Source organism: Scleropages formosus, chromosome 17 (assembly GCF_900964775.1).
Source record: "Scleropages formosus chromosome 17, fSclFor1.1, whole genome shotgun sequence".
In the NCBI taxonomy this organism is placed as follows: Eukaryota; Metazoa; Chordata; class Actinopteri; order Osteoglossiformes; family Osteoglossidae; genus Scleropages; species Scleropages formosus.
The window spans coordinates 10,475,989-10,490,037 of record NC_041822.1 but is presented as its reverse complement, the minus strand read 5'-3'; the positions used below and the strand labels follow the sequence as shown (position 1 = coordinate 10,490,037).

General features: G+C 44.2%; 3 protein-coding genes across 13 annotated transcripts in view; 1 reads left to right on the top strand and 2 right to left on the bottom strand.

Moving 5' to 3' along the window:
* The window catches only part of LOC108938612 (guanine nucleotide exchange factor VAV2-like), a 103,959-nt gene extending 96,796 nt beyond the window's left edge, over positions 1–7,163 (top strand). For 2 of the 4 annotated variants that reach the window (XM_018759355.2, XM_018759354.2), the window contains 16 exons: positions 841–973; positions 1,201–1,215; positions 1,380–1,489; positions 1,579–1,680; positions 2,228–2,316; positions 2,428–2,441; positions 2,712–2,733; positions 3,168–3,295; positions 3,401–3,472; positions 3,666–3,727; positions 3,909–4,025; positions 4,326–4,413; positions 4,505–4,628; positions 5,310–5,396; positions 5,724–5,878; positions 5,989–7,163. In XM_018759355.2, coding sequence (XP_018614871.1) covers positions 841–973; positions 1,201–1,215; positions 1,380–1,489; positions 1,579–1,680; positions 2,228–2,316; positions 2,428–2,441; positions 2,712–2,733; positions 3,168–3,295; positions 3,401–3,472; positions 3,666–3,727; positions 3,909–4,025; positions 4,326–4,413; positions 4,505–4,628; positions 5,310–5,396; positions 5,724–5,878; positions 5,989–6,036 — 1,366 coding nt within the window. In that variant the 3' untranslated portion in view covers positions 6,037–7,163. The remainder of the gene's footprint in view (positions 1–840; positions 974–1,200; positions 1,216–1,379; positions 1,490–1,578; positions 1,681–2,227; positions 2,317–2,427; positions 2,442–2,711; positions 2,734–3,167; positions 3,296–3,400; positions 3,473–3,665; positions 3,728–3,908; positions 4,026–4,325; positions 4,414–4,504; positions 4,629–5,309; positions 5,397–5,723; positions 5,879–5,988) is intronic. The other 2 variants (XM_018759357.2, XM_018759356.2) reach the window with 1 other exon arrangement.
* A 715-nt stretch (positions 7,164–7,878) lies between these two features.
* edf1 (endothelial differentiation-related factor 1) lies at positions 7,879–11,364 on the bottom strand. The gene is made up of 5 exons (XM_018759035.2): positions 11,121–11,364; positions 10,495–10,546; positions 9,541–9,701; positions 8,747–8,840; positions 7,879–8,382 (listed from the first exon to the last, which is right to left on the bottom strand). The coding sequence occupies exons 1-5, from the start codon at positions 11,196–11,198 to the stop codon at positions 8,321–8,323; spliced, it is 447 nt and encodes a 148-aa protein (XP_018614551.1). The 5' UTR covers positions 11,199–11,364; the 3' UTR covers positions 7,879–8,320.
* Positions 11,365–11,968: 604 nt separating this feature from the next.
* LOC108938595 (protein PRRC2B-like) overlaps positions 11,969–14,049 on the bottom strand; it is a 28,327-nt gene continuing 26,246 nt past the window's right edge. For all 8 annotated transcript variants that reach the window (XM_018759288.2, XM_018759291.2, XM_018759290.2 and 5 more), the window contains one exon: positions 11,969–13,934. In XM_018759288.2, coding sequence (XP_018614804.2) covers positions 13,776–13,934 — 159 coding nt within the window. In that variant the 3' untranslated portion in view covers positions 11,969–13,775. The remainder of the gene's footprint in view (positions 13,935–14,049) is intronic.

The following is a 14,049-nucleotide window of genomic DNA, read 5'->3' as shown; positions in this document are numbered from 1 at the left end:
TTGTAACTTGTGAGTGAAAGGTGTTCTAGGTGTCCACTGAGACACGTAGTGCAGATACTTTTAGGAGGAATTGTAAACTTTTGAGGGAGGGGAGCGCGGGGGCTCAGCAGGTTTGGCCGGGGCCTATTCTGTGATGGGTCTGGGGTTCGAGTCCTGCTTGGAGTGGCTCGCGACGGACTGGCGTCCCGTCTGGGGTGAGTCCCCTCCCCCTGTAGCCTTGCGCCCTGTGTTGCCGGGTTAGATTCCGGCTCACCGCAACCCCGCTCGGGACGAGCAGTTGTAGACATTGTGGCTATGTGTATGTGTGTGTTTGCTAAACTTTTGAAAGTGTCATTTTCTTATGCACCTGGTTTTGCCCTCATTTTCTGAAGGAGATATACTGTAGAAGATCCGTTATTAGTGCGAGCCATTCCAGCCTGAGTGAATGTTTCAAAGATAGTTTGCAGCTATAAGTCTAGACTGTGAAAGTATACACAGAAGTTGTGACTTAATTTTAGAGGTGGGAAGTTTAGATTAGGGGGCAGGAGAACGTAGGTAGGGGGGATAAGGAACTGGGCTCTTCAATCGGTGGCAGCAGGTTGACGTACTGAGAAGAGAGCTGATCGTTTTCCCTTCTTAATGTCACGTTTCTGAATATTCATCTGAGAAATGGACAAAAAGCCTTGCACAGTAGTGTCTTAAAAATAATGCAGTGCAACCATTTGTAATTCTTCATGGTTCAACGGGCTGCTGTGAGAAATGAGTTCACAGTGCAAAGACGACGCAAAGGCAACGACTCTGTGGTTTTTACTTTTCGATGATGATGCCGCCACCTATGGCCATTGCTCTTTGTGCGTTTAGGTATATATTCCTGTTCGACAAAGTGGTGATTGTATGCAAGCAAAGGGGTTACAGCTACGAACTGAAGGAAACCATTGAGCTCCAGTACTACAAAATGTCCGATGACCCCATGAACAACAGGGACGTTAAGAAGGTGGGATGCTGCATTTGCTTTGGCAGATTTTCTTACTTTTGGTTCATGCGTCTGGTGAGCTGTTGGTTGCACTAGATCGCTTACATAATCTCCAGAGACCTTTTTGAATACTCATGAAAATCAATCAGGAATTGACTTGATGTTTGCTACATACAGATTTTCAAATTAATATTCATACATGTGTAACTGGGTCTTTCTTTCTCATGTTTCTTTTGCACATGTACAAGTCAAGTGGAAAAAGGGTAAGCTTGCAGTTACTTCATGCACATAATTTTACACCTCTAAAATGATTTCTTTTTTTTCTTTATTTCCTAATTGTGATTGCTTTGTGACTCCGTCTCGTCACTCTCCGTCTCAGACTTTTTATTTCACTGCTTCATGTCTCGCTCTTCTCTCTGTGTTTCAGTGGTCCTACGGCTTCTACCTCATACACCTGCAGGGAAAACAGGGCTTCCAGTTCTTCTGCAAAACAGAAGACACTAAGAGGAAGTGGATGGAGCAGTTTGAGATGGCCATGTGAGTGTGAGCGGGAGAGATTCAACTTTCTTTCACAACAACGAAGGGGCTTAGTGACTGCATGATATATGAATCTCTCCATCCATTAGGTCAAACATCAAACCAGAGAGAGCCACAGCCAACCAGCACAACTTCCAGATGCACACCTTTGAGAAGAACACAAACTGCAGAGCCTGCAAGATGCTGCTGAGGTAAGCAAGCAGCCCGTTAACAGGTCCACCTGTCATATTCAATGAAACATTTATCCATTGGACTACAGTATGTGTCTATCAGCACTGGAGTCCTCCAAACCAGAATGTCTGGAAATGTCAGACTGTAGCAATGATGCTCTCAAACGGTAAATTCTGACTGCTTGAACCTTGAAACCCAAAAATCGACCATGAAATCACCAGCACAAATAACGCTACTGGTGTAAAATACATGGTTTTGTGAGGCACTTGCTCAGTGTGACCAGTTTCTATACTGTTAACTGTAATTAATAATTTATTTACCTACACAAGACAATATTATTTAAATGATTAATATGCGTAAATAATACTTAATAGAGGTTTAGGGTAACCAATCTGAGCAGCCATTGCAGGTTTAATTATTTGACTGGGAGGAATAATGGCTACACTTACAAAATTGACATCATTATCAATGCGGCACACGTGAATATTATCCGGTCAGCAGTTTTTGAGAACATTGAATGTCAGCTAATTGTGTCACCTTGCCTGCCCCCCTTTGGCCTTTTCACAGGGGGATCTTCTACCAGGGCTATTACTGTGCCAAATGTGGTATAGGAGCCCACAAGGAGTGTCTGGAAATCATCTCCATCTGCAAGATCAGTAAGTGATGCTGGAAATAGGCAACATTATCTGGAGACAGATGCAGCGAAGATCTTTTTAGTGTTTTCGCTGGTAATATGAAACTTACCTGTCTCTCTTCTCCGTTTTCAGATCCCCATGACTCGGTGAGTTTTCATGTATTAACGTGTGCTTCTGGTTTACAGGCATTTTGTCATATCAGTAATTACTGAATTCTTTCAGTTGCTAATTACTTAAGTTGTATTTTTCCTGCACACTCCTGGCCTATTTGTTTTCACTGAATGTCTGTCAAGGGCACATTTTAATTAGAGGCGTGGCATTAAAACATAATGTTCGTAGCTGAGTCTTTTAGACATTATGTCATTGAGAATGAACTATGAACATCACTTTTTACAATTTTTTTCTTTCTTCAATAGGAACCGGGACCCACAGCATCTGGTAGGTATCACCTTGTGAAAAATGAGATAACACCAGATTGAAAGTGGCCCGTTCCTGTGTACAAATATGGGTTTAGCCGAATTATGACTTCATCAAACCACAAAAGTTCCTGCACCTCCCTCTCACACATACAGAATATGCACTCCTTACAGATTGACTGACGTTAGAAGAGCTAAGTTTTAGTGAGCACTTTTGCTGCCACTTCATGCTATGATATTAAACCTCAAGGCATGTGTGGAACATATGGGTTGCAGGATGAAAGGTTGCTAATGCCCATCTTAGAATATTTGTTTGTTCACATTCCGGTCACATGATGACAACCTTGTTAATTTGAGTTCTGACTGGATATGAAAATGTATTGAGATGTAATGTGAGTGAATGCATAGGAACATGCCTTATTTATAAGGGTATTTTTCACGTAACCCCACACCAAGGTCCTAAGATGATGGCAATTCGGAATTACCATGGGACCCCAGCACCACCTTCCAAACCTGCTCTGTCCCTTCAGACGGGGGACATTGTTGAGCTGCTGAAAGGTGACCCAGATACTTCATGGTGGGAGGTGAGTTTGCCCCATATCCACACTCCCCCCCCATCCCATCCATCAACCCACCAGCTGTTGACTTGTGACCGTGACACAGATTGAATGCATGTTCTTGTCTCAAAGGGAAAGCTGGTTCAGGGCCAAAAGAGTGGGTTCTTTCCCAGCTCCTGTGTAAAGCCCTGTCTGGACCCAAAGGTAAGCTCTAACACCAAGAAACATCCAGAACCACTGTAGGATGAAAATGCATCACAGAACAGTACGGAGCTGTTGGGAGCCTGAGAGACAGCAGAGACGTGGCTGCGGCTCTGTTGTCACTGATCAGTTAATTGGCTGCTTTGTGTGGTTTCTCTCTGCTTCCTTGTTATAATTCGGCTTTGTGATCCCACAGCCTTTTCAGTCCATACCCAGCAGACAGTCATCCAGGGAAACCGATTATTGTGCATATCCATGGTAAGGGCCTTTGGTGTGTGAGCGCGTCTATGTCTGTATCGCTCTTCAAACAATCTTTTTACAGGTTTTAACAAATGATTGAACACTTCCTTTCCAGTGTATGTCAGTCATTTGCAGAAATCTTGTCAGTGGCTGTTTTCTGCAAAGGCCAGGTGTGTCTCACTTTCCAAGTTGCTCTCAGGTTCGCTGGAAACATGGAGCGGCAGCAGGCCGATAACCTGCTCAAGTCCCACAGCAGCGGAACCTACCTGATCCGGGAGAGGACGGCCGAGGCAGAGCGGTTTGCCATCAGCATCAAGTGAGAACAAGAGGGACAGCGCCCCCTAGCGATACTCACGCGCCCAGTCACTGTCCCACGCAAGCCTCCAACTTTTTTACGCACCACTCCTGCGAACGTCATTCCTAGGCTGCACACTAGTTTGACAGAAGAAAAGATACATGGGCAGCAGACAGTATTGCTGGCTCTGCTGTTGTACCCTTGAGAACGACTTCTCTACCTGAAATCATACCTGCATCCTGCTGATTATGAGCTGCTCATCCCTGGATCGTCTCTCCTCACTGGGTGTACTGCCATTCACACAATTTGTGCTTCCCACAGGTTCAATGAGGAAGTGAAGCACATCAAAGTTGTAGAGAAGGACAACTGGATTCATATTACAGAAGCAAAGAAGTTTGAGAGCCTGCTGGTAAGGATTTCTAAATGATCACTGAATCCCAACAAGTATTTTATCTGTCCTTCTTCTTTAGCATCCCTAATGCCTTGGTCACCATCCACAGGAACTGGTCGAGTACTACCAGGTGCACTCTTTGAAGGAGAGCTTCAAGCTTCTGGACACAACACTGCGGTACCCCTACAAGTCCCGAGAGCACTCTTTATCTCGTGCCAGCACCCGCTCCCCAGGTGAATGAACATTCACATTTACTGCTCTCTGTAGGTCGTGGTACTTAGAGGGGAAAACACTTCAATTTTTGCCTTTTGGCAGAAGCGACATCCACCTGGCAGTGTGTGTATATATGATGGTTGCGAGCTAAATTACTCGGGCCAAGACTCGCAAAGTAACATGTCCTGATTCCATCGCCCCAGAGGTAACCTGGGAATGCATGCCATCTGGCTTGGTCATGGCTGAAGGCACTAAGGCCAGATAATAAGCCAGCCTGGAATGATCTGAGTCTTACTGATGTTAAGTGATGCTTCACGCCCAGCCCCATTCCCCCTCCAAGTGTCCACTTATGGAGCCCTGTGCACTTGCTTGATAGCTAGAGCCTCGGTATTGTTCCCCCCTTCAGCATGCGCAGAGAGAGCAATTTAAAGAAAAAAGTGAAAACCCTGCGACCAGTGGGGAACTACAGTGTGCTATGTGATTGCAATTAGCTGTAAAATGTTGGTCCATTTAGATTATAGCAGTAGATTGAACAGAACTTATTGTCATTCTCACTGTCATTGTGGCTGAAGAAATCACGTGCATAAAGGTGACCTCAGAGTGGTGACAATGTGTTCGGGCAACAGCACACTTCGCAATGAACTCACCTTGCTTTCGTCACAGTTTCCCTTCCTCCGTTTAATCTCCATCTGCTTCGACAGCCTCCTGTGCTTCCTACAACTTCTCTTTCCTGAGCCCTCAAGGCCTCCACTTTGCCTCTTCACAGACATCTGCTCCCTTCTGGTCAGGTACTCCTCTTTCCTCTCATCTGTCAGCATCACATCTTCTCTTTCTATGCCACCCTCCTGTCCCTAGGCCATACCTGGCATTTCCCAGTCTTTTCACAGTTTGCTGTGTACAAAAATCTACTCCTAGTTGATTTCCCCAAAATGTCCGTGGCCTCATATATGAAGAAAATCCCAGCAGCTCAGTTTACAAACGTGCAGAAAGGAAAGAATATGGAAAAACTTCAACTGCAAATGAACAAAACATGGATCCAGTTAACTCCTAGGGAATGAAATCCACAATCTGGAGCAACAGTAACAGATTTGCCCCTGCAACACTTTTGACCACAGTGTTCACGCCCAGAGTGGTCGGCACAGCGGTCGCAAGGTACAACTTTGCAGCGCGAGACATGAGAGAGTTGTCCCTTCGAGAGGGTGATATCGTCAAGATCTACAGCAAAATCGGAGGAGATCAGGGTTGGTGGAAGGGCGAGGCCAATGGCAGGGTGAGCATGGTCATTTTACACAAAGAACTTTACTTGGAAAAGAAAGCTCTAGGAATAATTGTTGTTTGCTAAAGTCAGGTGCGTTATTGATACTGTTGTCTATTTCTTAGGTTGGTTGGTTCCCCTCAACTTATGTGGATGAAGAAGGAGTACAGTGAGTAGACCAACTGATGATGTCACCTAGCTGGAAGATAATGCTGTGATTTTTCACGAAAAGGAGTCTTCAGTGTCGTCTGTGTAAATTTCCCCTGGAGAATCCTTGGTAATACAGTGACCAATTTTTTCTTTTTTTTAAAGAAGTAAATCTAACACATTTGAAATTCACAAAGGACTGCAGGAGTAGTTTTGTAACGAAGGTGAATGAAGCATCCTGCCTTTAGACAGCAAAACCCTGCATGGTATTGGAAGATAATCCTGTCACTTTGCTGTATATTTCCATGGATTAGATGCAGAGGTATGAAAAAGTGAATATATAAATTTTAAAATGTGACCCCTTAAGACTGAAGCTAGAGCTTAGGAAGACTTTTCTGCCTTAGCTGTGGCAATGCCTTGTGGTTGGACAAAGAGGGCGGTCACCTTGCACAAGTTGCCCTTTCTATATACGCAGTGCCTTTGTAAGGGTGACCATCAGTCCCAGAACTGCCAACAGCCACCAAACAGCAAACTGGGGCCCCAGAAGCTTTCTCCCAGGATTCAGCGATGGACAAAGGTGGTGCTGCACCTTGGATGTTGGACACGATGCCAACCAAAGTGGCGACGAAAAGAAACCGATTTGGCATGACACCAAAACACAAAGCATTTCTGTGCCCCTGTGAAGGAACAAACAGGGACTGGACCACACAGCAAAGGGGAAAACAAACACATCCCGTGTGATGACAGTGGATCAGTGTACTACATCTTTAAAGGGGTAAAAGGGGAGGGAAAAAAATTCAATTGTTTAAAGAAATATATAACTGATAATTTATTTGTGTGCTTGTGCACCCTTCTGAATAAAAAATGGTGTATATGTTAGTATTTTTGTACATTCAAATTTAATGATCAATACCAAATGTTTCTATCTGATGCTGAAGGTGTGAAATTTGTTGCTTTTGAAATGTTTTACAATGGTGAACATTCCAGTGTTCTGGTTTTGCCTTAGTATGACTCAACATCTGGTGCTGAAACTTAATGTTGACATGATCAGTGGCTATTCAGTACCATGTGAAAACCAAATTGTTTCTATTAAATGTGCCCTCACACAGCCTGGTTTGGAATTTCATTTCAGAATCACTTTGAAGCGCTGGTTAATTCCCTCACAGCACACACACACACTTTCAGAACCGCTTGTCCCATACGGGGTCGCGGGGAGCCGGAGGGGGAGGGGACACACCCAGGGCAATGAAAGGAAATTCATTTTGAATTATGCCAGTAACCCCACATATACAGCAACATTTCATCTATTGTCAGTATCACATATGACCTCCAGGATTCTGAGAAATCCATCTACATGCTTAGTTGTAACTCCTACTGCTGTGTTGGTCGTTCAAGTGCTGTCAGCTTATAAAGACTTTCAAATGTCTTATTCATTTTGGTCACTTCTAAGTTTATAAAGTGACATTGAGATGTCAAGCCTGTCTTTACATACCTTCAGTGGGGTAATTTTTTTTTTTTTTTTTAAAACTACTTGTTGCTACAAGAGGCCTTTAAGCCTTCACAGACACATGCTGTGTTACACATTTTTGCAACAGTGAATCCTCTGGATACTGAGGACTTACCATACTGTGAAGCAGACCTGGCAATATTCATATGAAATTCTTTTTTTCAAATATCTCCAAAGTAGTAGAAAAGCCAGCTTAGTACATCCAGTCAGTGAAGTTCCTCAGAGTAAGAAAAAAGAAACAGGAACATCAGCAAAGAAAGAACAAGGTTATCTAAGATTTGGAGACAGATCTTTTGTCACTGCATGTAAAAACATCTCATTTTGACAAGCTGAATTTAGATGCGACAGAAAAATTCACATGTAAATTGCCAGAAAGTTTATTCTTTCAGATAAGTACAAAGGTAGATGTAGAAAATGTATCCAAACCGTTGAATTCAAAAGCCCAAGAAATGAGTGAGAAAGCTAAGTTTTGCTGAATCTGAGCATTTTTAGCAAAAGGGTAAAACTCACCCAAGTCCAGTAACTTAAAGTTTTGGCTTTACATTTCAACTAAGATACTTATGTCATCAACACTTTGTAGATGTAGTTATGCAATATCAGTCATTGTCCAAGGAAAATCAAGATGAGATATTGTATTCTGCAGCTTGGCAACCAATCAGATGGGACACCTTGGGTCTCAAGCAAGAACCCAGGTGACATCAGCCCAATTTAGGGTTAGGGTGTAAAGGAGACAGAGCAAAGTAAAAGAGATTCATAATGGCATTGAATTGGGGAGGGGGTGGGCTGATTTCGAGGCTTTATTTTCATTTCTTTTTGGGTCCGGCCTCAAGGGGTTTCCCAATGTCCTTCCCACGCAACTTCAAACCTGAGAACAGAGTAACAGCTATGTACTGGCAGAAACATCGGAGCTTTTAACATAAAAACATACACGAAATAATAATGAACAGTCTCCTTAAAACTCTATTCTAGACACGTGCATCCTTAGCACACAGCCAAGGTGCAAGTCACCGTTTATTATAGGGATTTATGGGAACCTGGGCTAATGACCCAATGTCAAATTAAATAAGTTTTTTTTTACGTCATTTCCGAAGATAGGGACTGTTTTCCAACCCTCAGTAATTTTGTTTCAGTTGAAACTGAATTGTGCAGCATCACATTTTACTCAACATAAGGTAACAGGCTGACTACAAGCTAAACAAGTTTAAAAGTACCTGAAATTAAATACTCACCAATTGCCCTCTCAATCTTTCCCATGACCTGATTATTTGGTATGGCCTTGCCACTTTCGTAGTCTGCAATGACTTGTGGCTTCTCATTGATTTTCTGCAGTAAACAAACATTTCCATAGTCAAAGGAAACCGAATGAAAACATTTTGTTTTCCCACCTTCCAGATCCCCCCCCCCAAGGACAGAAACATACTGGTTCTGTGGCACGCTCCACCAGTTTTGCACACAAAGTATAGATCTGCAGGCTAATGCACTTATGCACCACTGTTCAAATGTTTAATTGAAGAAATACTTCCTTGAAGACAAACACAGCATCCCACATGACTAATATACAAAGGAGAAAGTACAAAGTAATACAATAAAATTACAATGAATGTGTGATGCGGTGGCGCAGTGGGTTGGACCGTGTCCTGCTCTCTAGTGGGTCTGGGGTTCGAGTCCTGCTTGGGGTGCCTTGCGGTGGACTGGCGTCCCACCCTGGGTGTGTTCCCCCCCCCTTCTGGCTTATGCCCTGTGTTACTGGGTAGGCTCCGGTTCCCCGCGACCCCGTATGGGACAAGCGGTTCCGAAAATGTGTGTGTGAATGTGTGATCATTTCTACAGCCTAAACAATGTGGTATAAACTAATAAGGCTGAGTAACAGTAGGGTTTTTCTTTCACTTATCTTTCCAAACAGTCAATAATGAAACGGCATAAAAGATCAGGAGAAATAAAGTCAACCAAAAATTCCTAAGTCAAAAATCAGAAAAAGAAATAATTCACTTGGGAACGAAGGCTGTGTGGAAGCAACACTTACAGTGGCCAGGTCTTTCTGTGTGAGTCCCTTGTCCTGGCGGCCCTGCTGAATCACCTTCCCCACCTCGAGCGGAACCCTCTCGTGGTGCAGCTCCTCGGTCTCACGGTCCAGCTTCGCCGTATTCTTTGTCACCACATGTTGCTTGTTCTGCCCTGCCGCCCCTGCAAAAGCGGGCGAGGCCAAGCTGTCGAGATCAGCGTCGGGACCCAGTTCCATCGGCGCAACACCGCGGCGTCGCAGCCCAGCGCGTCCTGGACTTCGCATCAACGAGAGGCGAACAACTCAAACGACACTCTTCGTTCGAGAAACTTCACACGGAAAGTCGTAGTGAAATGAGCGGGGCTTCTAAAGCTAAGCCTATATTTGGCACTGTATCGATCACAGATTAAGCCGAGAGGCAACAGAAAAAGTGAATAAGATACATCTTACTTTAACAGACACCGTACACAAAATATCACAGCATCCTGGGCCAGCGGCACTTGTGTAATTCACTCCATCGGAGTTAAAAAAGCAGACTCCCCATACACTTACATTTATTCGGATGACGTGACTTAGGCCGTTACGATATTTAACACCACCGACTCTCACGTTTACATGGCAGGGTTCTCTCTCTCTCTACTTGAGCGATTCAGGATCAGTACCCGGCTGCTCAAGGTACTACTGCAGGAGGTGGGATCTGGACCCGAAATGCAAGGTGGGACTCCTGACCACTGCAGCCTCAACATAAGAAGCCTGGCTGAGCGCTGAAGGGCTTCACTCCCTCAAAACAGCAGTGAACTGCAGCCATCAGCGGAAGAGCGATGGTGAACGGAGCAGTTTTCCCCACTGCACCACTGGCACTGCTCACTTCCACTCCACAGTGACAGAGCACATCATCATCATCATCATCATGATCATGATCATCATGATGCAGATCGCAGAGAAACAAGGGTTCAGAACACATGGTCCTCTTACATTTCTTAGTCGTTTCCACCTCTTCTCCTCGTCTCTGGGCGGCTGCCACAGCCTGCGAACGGAGACAACCGTGTTTTACCCTTAGAGTTTTCTAGTAACACTGTGACTGTGTTACTGTTAGTACTGCTGGTGGTGTGATCGCCAAACCGCGTGGACATTGATTGATCTGCTGAAGCATTCTGATTCTTCCACACACACACTCTCTCTCTCGCTCTCTCTCTCACACACGACCTCGCGGCTCGCTAGTACATGATTAGACATGACATGTCGCATCTCGGCTCATAAAAGTCGCAGAGAGATGATAACCGCGAGCTGTCCGCGGCCATGTCAGTTCGCGAGGTAGACACAAAAAAAAAAAAAAAACCCAAGCGCGGGATCGGCTGGAACCTGGATTTGGGACGACGCCACAGCTGCTCAGACACACAGCTCCCCCGAGCCTGCCTGGGGGGGCCCGAGGTCCGAGCGCGGAGGCCAACGTCGACCGACGCCGGCCTCGCGCTCGGTCGACGGTGGTATCGCCGCTGTCGCCGCCGGGGCCGCAGGGCGAACGAACGGACGAACGAACAGCTGCACTGAGTCTCAGTGACTCACAGTGACTGTCTGCCTCACGTCACGGTCTCACTCACCTGCTTAGACTTGGCCTGCGCGGCGGTCGGGCCCTTCTTCCTCAGCACAGTCACTGTATCCCAGTCGCTTTCCGCCATTCTTTCAGCGAGCAAAATCCACGGATATTCAGAAACGGACAAGGGCGAGGGCTTTTATTACCTTCTCTTTTGCTTTCGTTGCCTCGACTGCGCAAAGTTCGAGCTGTTTGCTCAATAGCCACGCGCACCCCCTTTCAAAGCTTTATTTAAAACGCTGTTTACGACACTGACGCTCCTACGTACGTAATACGTAGTGACGCAACAATGAGAGGTGAGAGTCATTTATGGCGACAGTAGGGATTTTCTTGTGTTTTGATTCTTCTTGGTAAAAAAAATGAAAACAGACGTTTATATTTATTCAGTTCGCTTTTCTCTACAACAACGACAGTGAGTGTAGAGAGCTTATGTAGTATTTATCCAAGGTCTCTTGCAGGACAAGGCTGATTCTAGTGACTGGTTCCCTCAGAAACCGACCACCTCGCAGTCGATAAACCGGCGCCGGTAACTTCACTTAACACCGATGGGCTACTTGGCGAATGAAAGTGTGCGCTTATCCATTTTATTAACCCATATTATACTTATTTCATTGTTCCTCACAACGGTACTGCGAATGTGCGGGGAGTGCAGCTGGAACAGACTAGTTGTTGTTGTTGAATTCAGCCCTGAAGCTCAACGTTGTCGTGTGTTGTGGTGTCAATCATGTAACATCATCATGTAAACTAGTTGTACATGTGCCTCCCTGTCACGGCCGCGGCTATTTTGGAAACAACTTTGTGCCGTTTTCCCATCGCTCTCCCGGGAATTCACACAATTCACACATGAATCATACCTGTAACAGTCTGTTTTACCTTTTATTTTTGCTTTGTGTATCAAGTATACTTAAATACAGTAATAGAAATCAAGTGTAGGACTCCAGCCTTCCCAGCACAAAATGATATAACTCAACTGTACAGGAACGCATGTGTAAGTATCAGTTAAACACTGACAACAAAGTCTGAACAAGTACAAATAGTGTATTATAAGGTGATTATTTTTTTTTCTTTTTTTTAAAGCAATAATACTTTATAACTGGAAAGGAAAAACAGCATCAGCATTACTTTCATGGTTTCAGAACGTAGCAGTGACACTTTGGAGTTGTGCAACCCTTTGTCAAGCCACCAACACAAGAAAAGGACACGGTCACGGTGTAGCCATGGCTACCTAGGAACTAAACGGCGCCTGAACCTGGCTCACACTTTCAAAATAAATGCCATGTCACTGCACAGCAGTTCTAAAACCTTTCATAGCATTTAAGCCGTGTAACATTTGGACCCAGATAAATATTACAGGTATTTTATATTACATTTCTGCAAATGCCTCTGGTCAGCGGAAGGAAAATTTCTCACATTCAACATTCACGACCGCATCTTGAGCACACTACTCTTCCAGCATTATTGTGGGAACCTACTGCTGATGTACATGCATGACTTACATGCTGTTCAGCTTAATACTGAATCCCAGAAAATCCAACCTCACACCCCTCTTAAAATGTATAAATACAGAAGTGCAGAACAGAGGCGGAGGAGTGAGGGTAGAAATAACTTCAGAGTATAAGTAAAATAATGTGGAGGAAAATATATATTCCATCTTTTAGTTCATACACTTGACATACTTGCTATATTATATATCAACATCTAGATTTATTAAGGAAGAGAAGGGGAAAATATATCACTATCTGGACCACACCTTTAAAGCCTTTGACACCTGTCCTCTTCTCCCCTTGTTTCCACTGCCCAGCATTTTCTCCTGTTGACATTTGCTTATGTTAGAAGCACAAATTTCAAAAGCATGTCAGAGTCCACTCGCTAAACACATATTAATACTCGTCACATGCAAACATTGCATCAACCTTTGAAGCATCAAGAAAACAGAACTTGTCCCAGCTTCTCAGAGAACACCAAACTGCCTCTTCTAGAGTATAACGGAGAACAGCTCCTTCTAGCTACAGTTTGTTGCAGATCACAGCCTGTGATCAATCCTTCTGACATCTACAGGAAAAAGAGAGTTTCACACCTTTCCATATGAGTACTGAATGGAAGGTTTTAATGCTTTATTCCTATAGTGAATAAAATTACTTTAATCACCAAAGCCAGCCAACTTTATGTAAAAAGAACAAGATGTTAGAATTCCATGAATATCAGTAAAATGATGAATGAGCTGAGGGAAACCGAAACAGCTGCATTAAAAAAAAAAAAAAAAAAAAAAAAAAATCTCACTGACATTTTTTGACATCAGTTTTTACAAAGCAGCTGTACATCAGCCTGGTGAGGTAAAACTGCCAACCTACAGGAGCTGGCTTACACTTATTGTCTCTGAAGAAAAAAAAACATAGAAAATGTGAATAGTTACATAAGTAGTTACATAATTATTTTAAATGGTCTTACATTGTAATAAATAAAGTGAAACTGAAAAGTCTGCTGGGAAAGACTTGTATATGCATTTTTTTATACTAGAACTACAGTGCCTTATTTAGATTTTTGGGTCTGGCAGACTGCTACCATGCTGCATGGCCCTTGAGGGCTGATGCAGAAGGCAGTCTCAGCATGCCCAAGCTAGGTCGACTGTGCCTTGTGCGGGGTGGCAGGGAGTACTCTGAAGCTAGGCTTTGCCCTCCTCCAGCTTTGCAGCTTGAGACTTGATGGTTGCAGAGCGAGCAGGCTTGGTCTGCCCCGAAGGAGGTGGCTCCTGCAGCTTACTTTGCATGGCACCTGACTGCCCCTTTCCATCACCTGACGCAGCTTCTCGCTGGGTCTTCTCCTTCAGCACAAAGAGATGGAGGTGGGGACACACGTTTAACCATGCACAACTATGATGCACTTACACTCACTTAATATGCACTTTGTCTATGAAGAAAAAAGAATGCAGGTGGCAC